The 15,881-nt window shown below is 50.9% G+C and overlaps 2 protein-coding genes across 2 annotated transcripts in view; both read left to right on the forward strand.

The window, feature by feature from the left end:
- DSCAML1 (DS cell adhesion molecule like 1) overlaps positions 1-15,881 on the forward strand; it is a gene marked incomplete at its 3' end in the record, with an annotated part of 343,503 nt that overhangs the window by 225,220 nt on the left and 102,402 nt on the right. The gene's annotated exons all lie outside the window — the stretch shown is intronic.
- LOC308619578 (dihydrofolate reductase-like) lies at positions 1,707-3,479 on the forward strand. The gene has a single exon (XM_081238517.1). The coding sequence runs from the start codon at positions 1,763-1,765 to the stop codon at positions 2,324-2,326; it is 564 nt and encodes a 187-aa protein (XP_081094643.1). The 5' UTR covers positions 1,707-1,762; the 3' UTR covers positions 2,327-3,479.

Raw genomic sequence — 15,881 nt, forward strand, 5'->3', positions numbered from 1 at the left:
TTATCACTCATTCATTCATTCATTCGTTCAACAAATATTTTTTGAGCATCACCACTTGCAGGTATTGTACACAAAACTGAGCCCGGAGCAGTGGACGGGGGCCAGCCCCTGCCCTCATGGAGGTCACAGTCTCACGAACATGCCCTGGGCCGGGCCTGGGAGGCAGAGGTAGATGGACCTTCCAGCTGCTCTTGGCCCTCAGGTGCTCTGACCACTCATCATGGGAGCATCGTCTCTGCAGCATGTGGACCCTGGAGGCCTCTGAACCAGGCAGGCCTGGGGGTGGGAAAGTGGTGGATCTGGAGGCAATCGTAGGAAGGACAGAGGGATGGTTTCCCCTGCCGTCTCAGCGCCCTTAGAGCCACATCAGATGGCTTCGAGGGGCCATAATGCCATGTCCCTTTTAGCCATACCCCCTTCTGGGACACTGTAAGACCAACTTTCTCATTCCCATTGTCACCAGAGCCCCAAGGAAGGAATAGGACAAGAGGAGAAATGAGCTTCTGTGAGGCGCCACCTCTGCCACAGATCACTGAGGCCTCGCAGTGACCCTGCGGGGTAGGTGTCATCAGCACCACCTTCTAGACGCAGAGGCAGAGGCTCAGTGGGCTCCTCTCCAGGTCACGTGGCTACTAAATGGCAGAGCGGCTCTTCTGGCTGCAGTCCGATGCTCTACTGGTCGTGTATTTGCAACATCCTGGCCCACGGGTACTGGGGGTTCAGAAGAGTGACACGCACTCTCTTTAAGGAACCTGCATTCTATTGGGGATACAAGAATGATCCCACAGAACAGGTGGGAACAATCCAAATGGGAAACTTGAGGCCCTGTCTGCAGAGGGGGAGGGGGCCTGCACTAGCTGGACTCTCAAAGGGGACTTCTAGAAGAAGGAGGGTTTGAGAAGGGCCTCGCTGGGTGCAGGGGAGGTAAGAGGCAGTCCACGTGGGAGGGAACGGGTAGGAATGCCCACGGTACCAGGAAGTATCATAGCAAAAGCATGGCTTTCGATTCTGACAGCTCCGGCTTTGTGCTTTGGGGCAAATTGCTTTGAACTCTCTGATTCTCAGTTTCCTAGTCTATTAGAGGGGAAGGAAAAACCCTCAGCCTCAATAAGCCTGCAGCAGGATGAAAGGAGCTAACGTATCTTATCACAAAGTCCCCGGCACAATGCCTGTCTTCCATCCCGTTGTACTGAGCCTTTACCCCAGAGCGGGGGCGGGGGGGGGCGGGCTGGGCCCACAGCAGCAGCCAGGACCCACCCTGCCCTCCCTCAACAGGCTTACAGTCTAGGGACAATGTCAGGTCTTTAGTGACTCAGTACAGCTGTGGCAAGTATGCAGGGAAGAGGACAGGAGACAGAAGACCAGTGGGAGGGTCTTCGGGAGGAAGGGAGTGTGAGCTGAGCTCCGAGGGGTGGGTCAGTGGAAACTTTGGGAAAGAGGTGGCTAAGTGTCCCGAGTAGCAGCAAGGCTTGGAGGGAAGGCAGGAGCTGGGCACCCTGGAGGACAGAGGAAGGCTGGCGTGGCTGGAGTTGGGGCCAGGGCCAGACATGGAACTAAACAGGGCCAGTGGAAGGGTGGTGGGCTTTGGCTGCCCTGTTAAGGATTTTGGTCTTTATCCGAAGAAAAAGAGGAAGCTACGGGATGGTTTTCAGTATGATCAGATGTCCATTTTAAGAGGATCTGGCTATTTTTCGTGCCAAGCTGGAGGGTAATCCTAGTGTCAGCGTGACGTACTAGCTCGGACGTGTTTTCTGCCGCTATCATGGTTCGTCCGCTAAACTGCATCGTCGCTGTGTCCCAGAACATGGGCATCGGCAAGAACGGGGACCTGCCCTGGCCCCCGCTCAGGAATGAATACAGGTATTTCCAAAGAATGACCACAACCTCTTCAGTAGAAGGTAAACAGAATTTGGTGATTATGGGTAGGAAAACGTGGTTCTCCATTCCAGAGAAGAATCGGCCATTAAAGGACAGAATTAATATAGTTCTCAGTAGAGAACTCAAGGAACCTCCACAGGGAGCTCATTTTCTTGCCAAAAGTTTGGATGGTGCCTTAAGACTTATTGAGCAACCAGAATTAACAAATACAGTGGACATGGTATGGATAGTGGGAGGCAGTTCTGTTTATAAGGAAGCCATGAACAAGCCAGGCCATCTTAGACTATTTGTGACAAGGATCATGCAGGAATTTGAAAGTGACACATTTTTCCCAGAAATTGATTTGGAAAAATATAAACTTATCCCAGAATATCCAGGTGTTCCTTCTGATGTCCAGGAGGAGAAAGGCATTAAGTACAAATTTGAAGTATATGAAAAGAACAATTAATGTGCAAGTGTTTTCTGATCTATTTCAAGCCTCCTCCTCCCCTAGCAAAATTATGTATTTTTTGTTGTAGAGACTTTTGTTGACTTTAGATCTATGGATAATTATTTCTAAGCAAAGTACTTTTATTCCCTATTAATCTTAACTAGACTGTATCAGGTACCATCTGTGAAACATTTCTTGCTGTAACTTCCTGAATGCCCATCAACAGTCAAGAATAGGTGACCAGCACCTGCCTAGGGTAGAATATCTACCAAGACAGCCCAAAATGGGAGAGTGCCCTGGTAGCATGAGCTGAAACCAGAGCCTATAGAGCTAGGAGCTAGGCAGATGGGTCCAAAGGTCAGAAATGGATTATAAACAGAAGAGCTAGCATTCAGTTATTTAAATTAGATCAAAAGAGGGACTGTGAATTACTTTATACCACACTTCTGAAAAAAATTCTCTTCACTCAAACCAGGAGTCAATAAGTTGAAAAATCCAGGATATTCCACAGGGATAGTAAAGAGGCAGGTACGAGACTACCTTTTTGGTGGTTAAAGGAGAAGGTTTGAGACCTTAAAAAACTTTGTTCCTGATCTTCACTGAGATTGCATGGGATGTTACAATGATAGAACAAGAATTGGCTGCTCTTTACAAAAAAGAATAATCTAATATCAAACATAATGGCTAAAATTAAAAATTCATAGAGGTAATAAATTGAGAATGAATATTGCTAGAAACCAAAATTAGTAAGTTACAAACTAAACTTCACAGAACTAAAAAATGAAAATTAAAACATGTTTTACCCATCACGTTAGCAAAAATTTAGATTAAGTATCCAAAAAAAATAGCATTTTCTGCCTTATAAATTGGTACAACCTTTTTAGAGTGTAAGTTAGCAATATCAATTAAAATTCAAAATATTCTGGGTTTGGACCCAGAACTTCCACTTCTAGAAATTAATCCTGAACAAAGAAATGGACCTAAGAGTATTTGTTGCAACTTTTTTTTCAAACTTAGAAACAGCCCAAATGTTGATTAATAAGAAATAACTAACCAATATGTCTATAAAATGTAACATCTGCAGCAGTTAAAAAGAATGAAGTACTGACAGGAAAATGCCAAAAATTGCTAAATAAAAGAAGCAAATTGTGTATAAAAAAAAAAAAAAAAAAAAAGAGGATCTGGCTATAGTGAGGGGAATAAATTAAATGAGACCACAGTAGGTACAGACACCTAGTAGGTAGGCCTCTGATCCCTAGTAGGCGGTATATGGCACACACAGTATGCTGTGGGGACAGTCCGCTTCCTGGGGAGGAAGGGGAGCAGGGAGTAAGGCCCTGGGGTCACAATGGATCTCCTACACCTGATGCTTCAGAGCCACCCAGGGTAAAAGAAAAATCACAGCTACTCAGTGGCCCATGGGAGTTCGGGGTGCGGATGGTCATTCAGGGGGAGGGACACAGGGGTGGGGGCCTTAAAGATGAGCGCTGGAGGGCTTCCCTGGTGGCGCAGTGGTTGAGAGTCCGCCTGCCGATGCAGGGGACATGGGTTCGTGCCCCAGTCCAGGAGGGTCCCGCGTGCCGCGGAGCGGCTGGGCCCGTGAGCCATGGCCGCTGAGCCTGCGCGTCGGGGAGCCTGTGCTCTGCAAAGGGAGAGGCCACAGCAGTGAGAGGCCCGCGTATAGCAAAAAAAAAAAAAAAAGATGAGTGCTGGAGGGACGGTCACCATCCCTCCCCCTTCCCGCGGGCGGCAGCCTGGCTTTTGGGGTTCTGTCAAAGCAAGGCAGCCTTCCCGAATGGTAGTAACAGTTTTTTCTATTATACCATGAGCATCTGACTCATGGCACAGGAGCTATGAAGCTCCCCCAGAGGGTACCATAAAAGTGTGGGTGGGGGCTCCACGGGGAGGGTTGGAGGCTGGGCTCTGCCATGTGCAACAGGAGGAGGACGGGGAAGAAAGAGGCTTATTTCAGCACCCTGTTATTATGGCATCTTGTTTTCATAGTTTGTTCAACAAACCTCTCTCCCTCTCCCTCTCCTCCCCTCGCCTCTCTTTTTTTTCTTCTTCCTCTCTCAGCAAATCCATTTAAATGCAATTCTATTCTTAAAGCGCCCCTCTCATGCATGTCTAATGAATGTCAGGGAAATGCTATTACAATGGGGCCGAAGAGGATCCGATCGGCAGTGTGTGTACAAGTCATTTGAAAGGAAGCCTGGGAGCGCTCCAGTTTTATTACAGCATAATTAGAAATAAAATCTTGTTGCAATAGGAGAATGAGAGATGTGTGCTAATCCTGTGGTGGAGGAAGATAGAGCTGTATTTAGAGAAAAGGACTCAGGGAGAGAGAGAAAACCAGCCACTGCCCCCCTGTCCCGCTCCACCAAGGCTCTCCTGCTGGCTCCCCTCCCCGAGACGCTCCATCCTCACACCCCCTGTGACCCCACTCCAGAGACAGTGCTTGACCCCCTTCTAGATCTCAGCTGCCCAGAGTGGTCAGTCGGCAAGGTCCTGGTGAGCTGAGCCTGGTGCCTCCCTGGAAATTTACACCCTATCACCTATAAGAGGCCAGTTGTGGGCAGTTGGGAGGCGATGGGAAACGTTGGCTTGGAGGCTGAGACCCAGATCAAGTTCAGAGTGACCTCCTTACGAGAGATATACATTCATTTATTTATTCATTCGTTCAGTCATTCAACAGCCAGTAACCCACTGCCTAACTGTGCTAGGTACTGTGCTGGGTACATACATTAACTTCTTTCATTCTCATAGGAAACAGGTTCAGAGTCTCATCCAGCATCATCCAGCTCGAGAGGGGAACATAGTTCAAACCCCGCTTCTGACTCAAGCCAGGCTTTTTCTACTCCATCATGCTGTCAACTTGCTGGGTCCTCCTGAGACACCTGTCTTCCCAGTAACCCCATCTCCTGTAGAGCCCCAAAGGCAGAGATAAAGATGGGGGACCTGGCTAATTCCTCCTACGGGGCAGAAATGGGCATTGCTCCCTAGTTCTGTGTCTTCTTCTCTGATCACTCGCCCTCTTATCTCAGAGGTGGCAGTGGCAGGGGAGGGGCAGAGGCTGCTCCCCCAGGCCCCTGGGGACACATGCAGTACATTGTGCCACCCACTCGGAGCCTGTCACGCTAATGCCCTGCCCAGCCTGGCATCAGGCTTTGAAGATGAATGTGGGACCATGGTGTCTTCCTTGGGGCCCCTGTGCCAGAAAGCAGGCGGTGGACCTGTCACCTGCCACAAGGAAGTTGTTAACTTGTGACCTCCGCTTCCAGCCGGGTTGCCTGTCAAAGCTCTGGCTGCCTTTCCCTCCCTCTTCCAGCCAGCCAGGGCAGGGCAGGGTTTGTGGCTCTGCATGCCCCATACAAGCTCCCATAGCAAAGGTCCCACCTCCCATCCATCCAGACTCCCTGTGACCCAGATGTGTTCGCTCTGCCTGAATTCAGTTCCGTGGGGAAGAGCAGTGGGCCCGGAGACAGGAGGCCTCTCCCGACAACTCCACTCTGACCCAGACTGGCTGCGTGACCCTGTGTTCCCTCGAGTGTCCCAGGCAGCGGCGCATCAGATTGAGCGATTGATGGCGAGTGTGGACGAGGCCCTATCTGTGATCAAAGGCCCATTCCCGGGCTTCCCTGGTGGCGCAGTGGTTGAGAGTCCGCCTGCTGATGCAGGGGATGTGGGTTAGTGCCCCGGTCCGGGAAGATCCCACGTGCCGCGGAGCGGCTGGGCCCGTGAGCCATGGCTGCTGAGCCTACACGTCCGGAGCCAGAGGCCACAACAGTGAGAGGCCCGTGTACAGAAAAAAAAAAAAAAAAAAAGAAAGGCCCATTCCCCACACTGGTGCCCTGCCCACCTCGTCCCTCCTCTGCTCTTGGTACCCGTGGTGGGGCAGGGTCCTCGGGATCAGTGTCTCCCCACCCTCACGCTCTCACTCTCTGAACCCCACCTCTGTGGTCCACCTGGTGACCTTCAGGGCCAGCTTGTCACTGTCCTCCTCCCCGTTCCTACCCTACAGTCCTCACCCCAGTGTCTTACGGAGCAGGACCTAACTCCAGAATCTTAGCACTGGAAGGGTCCTCAGGGAACAGCACGGCAGGAGGAGGAGGATATTCATGTTCTAGGGCTTCCATAACAAAATACTAGACCGGGTGGCTTAAACAACAGAAATGTATTTCTCATAGTTCTGGATGCTGGAAGTCTAAGATCGAGGTTTGGTTTCTACTGGGCCTTCTCTCCTTGGCTTCTAGATGGCCGCCCTCTCACTGTGTCCTCACATGGTCTTCCCTCTGTGCCTGTGCATCCCTGGTGTCTCTCCTTCTTAGAAGAATTGTCATATTGGATTAGGGCCCCACCCTTATGACCTCATTTAACCTTAGTTACCTCTTTAAAGGCTCAATCTCCCAACACAGTCCCACTGGGGGTTAAGGCTTCAACCTATGAATTTTGTGGGGACACAAATCAGTCCATAACAGGGAGGATTTAGGGCTTAAAGCCAGCCAGACCAGAGCTGGGACTTGACTTCAAATTCCAGACTCACATGCCGCTATGCTGCAACTCTCTCTCCGGGGCCTCGGTGGAGGGCTTGCAATCCTGGGGGTCCAGAGTCCAGGGACAGCAGAGGAGGCAGAACAGGGCCTTGGCTTCCCTTGGGCTTTTCAAAGCCAGGCTAGCAGGTTCCCCCAGGGTCCTCACCCTCAGCAGGAATAACAAAGGTGTGGGGGGAGGGTCTCTGCAGAGTCAGCCTCAAGTAGCTCCCGGTAGGCTGCCCTGGTGCTGGCGCCCAGGCAGGGTTAATCCTGCCAGCCCAGAAGCACTGATCATCCCCACCTATCCTGCCACTGGGGTGAGTTATCTCATTAGTCCATGCACCACCCACAGGCTCCAAGCGGCAGGGTGACCACATTGTTTTTATAAATCTCTATCGGATAGAGCAGTAACTGGTAACCTTACTGACTGCAATTTCTCTTGGGGAACTGGGAGGCCCCAGGGGGCCAAGCGAGGCATCCTGAAGCCACCCCAGGAAACGTAGGGCTGTGACAGATTAAGCATCTCTTCTCTCGCAAGAGAGACCGGATGCTTCTTCTGACCCCGGCCCAAGCCTGGTCTCAGGGCAAAGCTCCATCCATTCCTCCGCACCTCCCCTCCCCCACTCCATACCTCCCACTGCCTCCTGGGACCTTCCTTGCAGGGGCATAGGAGGCGGGCAGAGCAGAAACCCCCAACCCTGGCCTCTGGTTTTCCTGCTTCAGGAAGGCATCTGATTCCCAGAGCCAAGCATCATCTCTACTGCCAGGATTCATCCATTCAACAAAACACCTACACAAATATCTATACCCCGTGTATGTGTTATGGACACATACTCCCTGTGCTTTTACACACTTCACATTACGGTAATAACCCCTCCTTACACGTGTAGAGCGCAGTATATGTCACAACGCCCTTTCATGGTCATCATCACGTGGACGCCACAAACGAACCCTGTGAGCCGAGGAAACCAGGGGTTAGTGTCCTCAGTGTCAGGTTGAGAGAACAGAAGCCCGGAAAGGTTAAGGGGTTTTCCTAAATCTACACAGTTGGTAGGTGGTGGGTCTCAAATCTCCCATTTCTGACTCCAAATACAGGACTCCCTACAGCATCCCTTGGAGCATATGCCCCACCACCCAAGCCGCCAGCCCCTTCTGTGTCCCCTGTGGTGCCCCATAGGCCCACGCACGGCTCCCCAGCAGTGTGCATGCCGGCACGTGCACTTCGTTCCCTCACAGACACGCGCAGTCCCCTGACCATGAGCCCGCCCTCCTGCTTACACATAGCACCCGGAGCCGGCAGAGTTTCTTCATTCCCTGAGTCCTCCCAAAACGGATGACCACCTAATAGCCCTGACCTTTTACTTCACTGCACACCGGCCTACTGATGGACATCGTTCATCCAGCCTTTCAGTCAATACCTGCATGCTGGTCTCACCTCACCCTTTCTGCTTGTCCCCACTCCTGCCCTGACCAGTGAGAAGGAAACCTCTTCCAGAAGAAGCAAGGGGCCCGGCCACTACCCAGGAGAGATGGAGAAGTCTGCCCCGCAGGGAAGGGGTGAGCCAGAGCTCCTCCAAACCGCAGCACCCGCTGTCCTGGCAGCTGGGTTTGGGGAAAACAGCTCTCGATTTGTGTTCAGGAGACCCAGGTGGGAGTACCGTCTCTTCCATTTACTGGACGAGTCTCTGCCCAAGCCTGTGTCCTCATCCGTGAAACAGGAGGAGCAGCACACGCTTCCTAGGCCGGTGATGACACTTAAGAGAGGGATGTACATCAAGGGAAAGTGCCAAGCCCAGAGCCTGGCACACGGGCACCCACTGATTCATGCCCCTTGGGGCGTCCTTCCTGCTGAGTTTGTAAAACAGCTAAAGGCAAGTCACCGGCTAAGCCTGGATCCCTCTCCCAACCTGGGTAGACGCTGCCCAGGAGGGGTCCCCAAGGGCGCTGGAGATGGGAAGTTCACAGCTGCAGGTCCCTGGACGAGGTCTCCTTTCTCAAAGGCCCCAGCTCTGGAGACCTCTAAGACCCAGGGGACTGAGCTCACCTCCAGGCAGGCAGAAGCAGAGCCACTCAGGGCAGCTCAGTTCTCCAACTTCCCTGTCCGCAGAGGGGCAGGGTGCCATGCTGCCGCCACTGCCGTACTGCATTACCTCTGGTCTGAATGTTGGCTCCTGGGACTCTCATGGGGTTCCACCCTGGAACCAGTGGGCTCTGTCGTTAATAATTTCTCCTCTGGGCGAGGGTAGCATTTCTGCTCCAATCACCTAAGGAAGAGGCAGGTCTTGGTCAGGGAAGGACAGTGGGAGGCCAGCCTCAGGCTGGCTGGAGATGGAGTGTCCGTGTCCCTCCTTCTCCCTGGGCCCTGCTGCCCTGGGTCCCCACGTGTTTCACGAGCTCCTGGGCAGTGTGAGGTCATCCCCTGCTGCGGGCCTCTCCCTTAAGATGAGTCAGCCAGAGTGTACGCTCCAGATTGCCCAGCTTGTGTCACCATCTGTTTATTTCCCTTTTGTTCGCTCCAAACCATCAGTCTGGTTTTGATGTCCCCGCCTGTAGCTGGGGAACCGAGACAAGGACCAAAGGGGCCTAACCGGAGAGCAGAGGCCCAAAACATTGCAGCATGGCAGCGGGGGTTAGAGGGGGAGGAGACCCCAGGGTGCGGGGGACCTCAGGACAGGACTCCAGGCTAGAAGTCCAGCTGTCTCAGCTCATTGGAAGCGCCCCTTTACTGTAGGATTCAGTCGACACATGTTCACTGAGCATCTACTGTGTGCCAGCACGTTCTGGAGCTGGGGTACTAAAATAACTCCTTCTCTCAACGAGAAACACCATGTGCTCTGAAGACAAGAAGGCAGGGTAAGGAATTGGGCAGGAACGTGGCATTCAGCCTAATTCTGATTAGAGGGGTCAGGCAAGGCCTCTCCAAGGGGTTGGCATTTGAGCAGAGATCTGAACAGGTCCAGGGGTGAGTCAAGAAAAGAGCATTCCGGACACAGAAGGAATAGTCACAGCAAAGGCCCTGGGGTAGAAATGAGCACATGCACACTGATTTGAAAACCATTGTAGTAGATGATCTTCTAGGGGTCTTGCTGCTCTGATTTCTTTAAGCTAGGAATTTATAAATTGCTGGGAGGGAAGGACCTTAAAGAGGATCAATTTATCTCCCTCACTTAATACTTAAATCTTCTATGCAATATCTCAGCCAAGTGCTTCTTCAGCCTCTACTGAATTACCCCTGATGACAGGAAACTCACTACCCCACAAAGACACATTCCAATTCTTTATAATCTTGACTTTTAACATTTTAACTGTGGTAAAATACGTACAATGTAAAATTTCCAATCTTAACCATTTTAAGTGTTAAGTCCAGTTACGTTTCAGCTCAGTTTAAGTCCAGTAATGTTTAAGTTCATTGTCATCTTGCAAAACTGAACCTCTAGACACATTAACAACTCCCCGTTCTGCCGTCCCTCTAGCCCTTGGCAACCACCATTCTACTTTTTGTTTCTAAGAATTTCACAATTCTAAGTGCCTCTTATAAGTGGAATCAATCACACAGTGTTTGTCCTTTTGTGTCTGGCTTATTTCACTTAGTATAATGTCCTCAAGGTTCATCCATGTTACAGCATGAGACAGAATTCCTTTCCTTTTTAAGGCTGAATAATATTCCATTGTATCTATATACCACATTTTCTTTATCTATTCATCCATCAATAGACACTTGGGTTGCTTCCATCTCTTGGCTATTGTGAATAATGCTGCTATGACCATGGGTGAACAGATATCTTTTCGACAACCTGCTTTCAATTATTTTGGGTATATGCCCAGAAGTGGATTTGCTGGGTCATATGGTAATTCTATTTTTAATTTTTTGAGGAACTACCATACTATTTAATCTTGACTTCTGAATGTTCAAAAATAGTTATTTTTAAAGGTCTAATTGAATATAGTAGAAACAGTGATTAGCAGTGGCAAGAGGTTTGCCAGATGTACAAACACTCAGAAATGGGAGTGGGCTAATCTGAGAAGGCTTCCTGGAAGAGGTAAATTTAGAGCTGGGATCTGGTTTTTCTGAGTTGCACATGGGGATATAACAAACTTAGAGTTGGGGACGTTTCTTTCATTCATTTACTCATTCATTCATTCTAGAAATATTTATCAAGGGCCTATTTTTGTGATAGGCACTGTTTTCATACTGAGTGAATTGGGAAAATGTTGAGGGGTTTTGAGCAAAGGAGCCACATGGTCTGACTTAGGTTTTGAAGCATCACTCTGGCTGCCTCCTGGGAATAGACAGAGGAGGGGCAGGGCCAGTTAGGAAGCTGCTGTCCCTGCTACACTCAGTAATTCCCTTCCTTTGCTCTAGAGGTTGAAGGGGGAATCTATCCAGTTCACACCTTCCAGCAAACCCTTCCTCCCCTCTCCCCTGCCCGGGACCCTCTCCCCACCAACTCACCCTCACACCTCCCTGAGGGCAGGGAGAGGACCCCACCTTTTCAGAAGACAGATTTTCTCTCCCAGCCCTCTGAGGCCGCCAGGAGCCCCAAGGTTTCTGTCCATTACCTCTCCGGGACTCCTGCAGCTCTAGGGAGTCTCCAAGGCCCAGCTCTCTGACCTCTTAGAAAAAGACAGAAAAGATGTTCTCGGCTCACTTAGCATGTGTGTGCAGGGCCTCTGAATTGCCAGGGAGGGCCTCCTTTACTTCCAAGCTACTGAGAGGAAGGGGGAGACTTTGCAGAAAGCCTGGCCACAGGGAGGGGTGGAGAGCCCCCCAGCGGTGTGCAGCCCACCATCTCCCTGAGATGGAGCCACTTGTGCTGACATTTAACCAGTACCACTCACGTGCTGGAGACTTTCCCATGCAGTAACTCATCTTTCATCTAATTCTCCCAACAACTCTGTGACCTAAGTCCTATTTATTATCTCCGTTTTCCTAAATGGAACTCAGAGAAGTCTGGTGTGATCACAGAGACATCCATTTCCAGAGTGAAGGGGCCTTAGTTTATCTAATCCAGTTGTTCTCCACCCTGGCTTCACATTACATCACCCAAAAAGCTTTTGTAAAATACCAGGGACTTCCCTGATGGCGCAGTGGTTAAGAATCCGCCTGCCAATGCAGGGGACGTGGGTTCGATCCCTAGTCCGGGGAGATCCCACATGCGGCGGAGCAACAAAGCCCACAGGCCACAACTACTGAGCACGCGCGCCTAGAGCCCGTGCTCTGCAGCAAGAGAAGCCACCGCCATGAGAAGCCTGTGCACTGCAACAAAAGAGTAGCCCCTGCTTGCCACAACTACAGAAAGCCCATGCACAGCAATGAAGACCCAACGCAGCCAAAAATAAATAAGTAAAAAATAAAATAAAATACCAGTTTCCAGGGCACACACAGAGATTCTGAGTTTAATTTTACAAACTTCTTAGGTGATTCTAATGTACAAACACGGTTAAAAACACATACCTCCTCCACCCCTTCCCTCTTTGTACGGGTGGGAAAACTGAGGGCCTGAGAGAGGACTGGACTTCCCTAGGGTCACCCTGTATCCGTTTCCCAAGGCTGCCTTAACAAATTACCGCAAACTGGTGGCTTAAAGTAACAGAGCTTTATTGTGTCATAGTTCTGGAGGCAAGAAGTCCCAAATCAACGTGTGGGCAGGGCCCTGCTCCCTCTGCAGGCTCTAGGGGAGGATCCTGCCTTGCCTCTTGCCTGGCTTCTGGGGTCGCTGGCAATCCTTGACTTTTCTTTGCTTGTAGATACATTACTCCAATCTCCACCTCCATCTTCACATGGACTCCTCCCTGTGTGTGTGCACCTGTGTCCAAATTTCTCTCTTCTTATAAGGACACCAGTCAGATTGGATTTAGGATCTACCTTAATCCAGTATGACCTCATTTTAACCTGATTCTATTTGTATTCACAAGGTCTGGGAGGACATTAATTTGGGGGGACACTATTTAACCCAGTATATACCCCATCATTAGTGTCAGAGCTAGGGCTCCAACTCAGCCTCCTAAGTCCCGGCCCTGGGCTTGTCCCCCAGTGCTGGGTGGCTCGGCACCTCTTCATCCTCCTCTTCTCACTCATGGCTTCCATCGAGCCCCCTCCCCACCCTTCACCAGCCCTCAACACTGAAGGCCAAAGCTTTCCTGGTGGAAGAATGTTCTCTTCTAACTGTGGAATCCCAGAGGGCGGATACCAAGTTCAAGACTTCTCCATGGAGCCCAGTTCAGTCCCTAGGGATGCTCCACAAAGACGATAAATGGAGCCAAACTGAATTGAATGGATGACTGCTCCTTGGTGAGGAAGTGAGGACCCCACCAACAGAAGCAGTCAAGCAGAGTCCAGCTGAACGTGTGTCCCTATAAAAGTGCTCTTGTTCTAGGAGAGTCAGCCTAGCACAGAGCTTTGGAAAAGCATAGGAAGTAGACTAATGGTCCAGGCTCTACCACTTATTAGTTGTGTGACTGTGAGTGGGTTATTTAATCTCTCTGTGCTTTGGTTAGTAACGACAATAATAACCATTTCAAAGGGGTGTGGGGATTAAATGAGATAATGTTCCTAAAGCCCTTGGCCTAACATGTAATGGGTGCTCAATAAATATTTAGCTTTAAAAAAAAAGGAGAGCTGTGCTCCAGATCACCAGGAAAAAGGATAGTGAAGCAGGCTGGAGTATTTGAGTAATAATAAAAACAAGAAAAAGGGGCTTCCCTGGTGGCGCAGTGGTTGAGAGTCCGCCTGCCGATGCAGGGGACACGGGTTCGTGCCCCGGTCCGGGAAGATCCCACATGCCGCGGAGCGGCTGGGCCCGTGAGCCATGGCCGCTGAGCCTGCGCGTCCGGAGCCTGTGCTCCGCAACGGGAGAGGCCACAACAGTGAGAGGCCCTCGCACCGCAAAAAAAAAAAAACAAAAAACAAAAAACAAGAAAAGGATTCATTAACCATGCGCAGCACTTCTCTGGTAGCGGGCGTGTTTACAGATGACACTGCAGACTTTGAGATGCACCAGTCAGGCAGTGCCAGTGGCAGAGTCTACATTTAAACACAGTTCCATATCCTGGTCCTAGAGTCTAAAAGAAAGTGATCCTCCATGGGCATACTGTTGGCATTTGGGGTAGAATAGTTGCTGTTGCTCTAACCTGACCACTAAATGCCATTGGTACCCCCAAGTTATGGTGTCAACCAAAAATGTTCCCAGACGCACGTGTCCAAATGGCCTCGGGCTGGGGGCTGGACGTGTGGTCCTGGCTGCCACTCTGTCCTCCTCCAGGTGGACGCAGCCTGCCCCGAGGAGGAGGAAACAAGATGTGGGATAATGGCTCCTCTACCCAGTCCAAGGATAGCTGGTCCCATTTGGGCTGTGGAGGATGGGCTGCCAGACGGCCAGGGCGCCCCGCTGGAGCCAGCCTTGGAGGCCAGCCGTGTTTGGAGCCCTGGCCCTTCTGAACCCCCCACCAGCTCCCTGTGCCTCCTCCGCTCTCCACACCGTGTGCCTCTCACTCCACAGGCCCCCTTCTCCTTCCTTCCCCAGCAGGGCCCATCATCTGATTCTCATCAAACATGCAGAACTGATGTTGCACAAGTCCCCCCCAGTGGGGATTAACATAATACCCCTGATTTCTCCTTCCCCTCTTGCTTGCTGCGCATCCCCCTGGCTGTGGCCTGCCTTTGTTTCGGGAGCGATACACTGTATCCGGAAATGTTACTGCAATTAAATATGCACAAGAAGGGGGGAAGGGAGGGGGAAAATGAGGACAATGAAGGATGTGAAACATCAGATGCAGCAGCTGCTTGTTGCTATAGAAACCCCAGCTCCCCACCACCAGCACGGCAGCACCCCTCCCCAGCTTAAAATTCCTTAGGGCCAAGTGCACTGTTGTCAGCGTCGTTCTGGCGATAACAGGGTCCTAGCTGTCCAGGCTGGAGCACCTGTGGGTTGCTAGGGTTGATTTTAGGGTCTTTCCTGTTTTTCCTAATCCCACTGCCACCACCGCCTCCAGTCCTGATACTTCTGATTGGCAGCAACACCCTCCAGTAGTTCTGCATTCCAGTCCCAGTTACATAATAAATTACGGGAGAGCTTCCGCATTTGACTTTGGGATGTCACAACATGGAGACAAAACGGCACATGCAGAGTCTGGTGGGGGAGCCAGGCTTTCTCTGTGCTTCCCGTGGGTCTTCTGACTGCTGGCAGCAGGGCCTGGCTCCCTCCTGCTTCCTTTTCATCTTTTACCCACAGCACTGAGCTGGCGTCTACAAGGTGTGGTCTGCGTGTTGGAGGGGGCGGCAGGGGTCCACAGGCTCCAGGCAGGCTGCCAGCTGGCCAAGTGCTCATCTAGGGAGATCCCAACAGGATGCCACTCAGCAGGGATCCGTGTGAAGTCCTGGACCTGGGCCCACATGGCCAGGTGTCCAAGGATGGAGAGAAGGAAAGTGGCCCAGCAGCAGCTTGCAGACACACGACCAGGGCCCTTAGTTGCAGGCAGAGTATGAAGCAGTAGTATAATGGGTCTGCCTCCCCACCCCCACTCAACCTCCCCTAAAAAGTTAATGCAGCTTAGGCTGGAAGTTGGTAGCCCTGCTCTATTCCACCCTGGTCAGATAAGCTGACAGTTGGATCCCCACCACTTGGCAAAGTGCCTGCCACACAGCAGGTCTAGTCCTGGACAAAGATACATGGAAAGGAGATGGGAGGGAGGGAGGGAGACAAAGAGGGGAGGATGGAGAGTGGGAGGGAGGGAGGGAAAATTCAGAGATTTGTAGATAAACCAAAGTGTATTAAGCGAGAGATCAATCAGATTGATGAAGTTATTTAAAACCATACTAAATAACAATTAAAAAATAAAATCCAAAGACTGCTTAGCCTGATGAAAAGTCAAAGGGCATGATAGCTGCCTTCCAGTTTGTGAGGGAGTGTGTCAGTAACACAGGTTTAGGCTGGTTCTGGAAGGGTCCAACAAGTAGAAACCAGGACCCATGGAGCTCAATTGTGAGCAAGGGAGAGCTTTCTCAAAGTCAGAGCTATCAACTTTGGAATGGGCCACTAAAT

This window comes from Mesoplodon bidens, assembly GCF_964165515.1.
Source record: "Mesoplodon bidens genome assembly, chromosome: 7".
NCBI lineage: Eukaryota > Metazoa > Chordata > Mammalia > Artiodactyla > Ziphiidae > Mesoplodon > Mesoplodon bidens.